At 22.9% G+C, this 926-nt stretch overlaps 1 protein-coding gene across 1 annotated transcript in view; it reads left to right on the top strand.

Moving 5' to 3' along the window:
• Positions 1–844: 844 nt before the first annotated feature.
• EMH_0083360 (uncharacterized protein) overlaps positions 845–926 on the top strand; it is a gene marked incomplete at both ends in the record, with an annotated part of 1,160 nt that continues 1,078 nt past the window's right edge. The window contains one exon of the mRNA XM_013500631.1: positions 845–859. Within this exon, the coding sequence (XP_013356085.1) occupies positions 845–859 (15 nt within the window). The remainder of the gene's footprint in view (positions 860–926) is intronic.

Genomic DNA, 926 nt, shown 5'->3' on the forward strand with positions numbered 1-926 from the left:
TCTACATTGGAAGCATTTTTAGCGGAGGTTTCAATAAAGCGAATATTGCATGCATCAGCGAGCTCTTTTCCTTCTTCATAACTAACAACTTTTTTAGCTGTTAAGTCGGATTTGTTACCCACCAACAGCTTGCTTACTCCTTCTGTTGCATACCTAAACAAATAAACATTTATTTATTTATATTTGTATTTATATTTTGTTTTTAGTTTTGTTTTTTGTTTTATTTTTATTGTTTTTTTCTGTCTTTTTATACATGTATCTATCTTCATAACTAACAACTTTTTTAGCTGTTAAGTCTGTGACAAATTTAAATAAAATAAATAAAATAAATAAAATAAATAAAATAAATAAAATAAATAAAATAAATAAAAATAAATAAAATAAATAAATAAAATAAATAAATAAAATAAATAAAATATATTACCTTTCTATCTCATGCAACCAGTTTTTAACATTAGCAAAAGAGTCTCTCTATCAGTAAAACAACTAAAACAAAAACAACTAAAACAAGTATAAACAAACATAAAACATTTTATTTATTTTATTTATTTTATTTATCTTATTTATTTTATTTTATTTATTTTAATATATTACCTTTCTATCTCATGCATCCAGTTTTTAACATTAGCAAAAGAGTCTCAATGAGTAATATAACTAAGACAAAAAAAAAAAACAAATAAAACAAGTACAAACAAAAAATAAACAAATATAAATAAATAAAATAAATAAAATAAAAATAAATAAATAAAATAAATAAAATATATTACCTTTCTATCTCATGCATCCAGTTTTTAACATTAGCAAAAGAGTCTCTATCTGTGACGTCGTAAACCACAACAATACCATGGGCCCCCCTGTAGTATGAAGATGTTATAGTACGGAAACGCTCTTGGCCTGCTGTATCCCACTGCAAAATAAATAAATAA

Source organism: Eimeria mitis, genomic scaffold (genome assembly GCF_000499745.2).
Source record: "Eimeria mitis Houghton genomic scaffold, Emh_scaff5653, whole genome shotgun sequence".
Classification (NCBI taxonomy): domain Eukaryota; phylum Apicomplexa; class Conoidasida; order Eucoccidiorida; family Eimeriidae; genus Eimeria; species Eimeria mitis.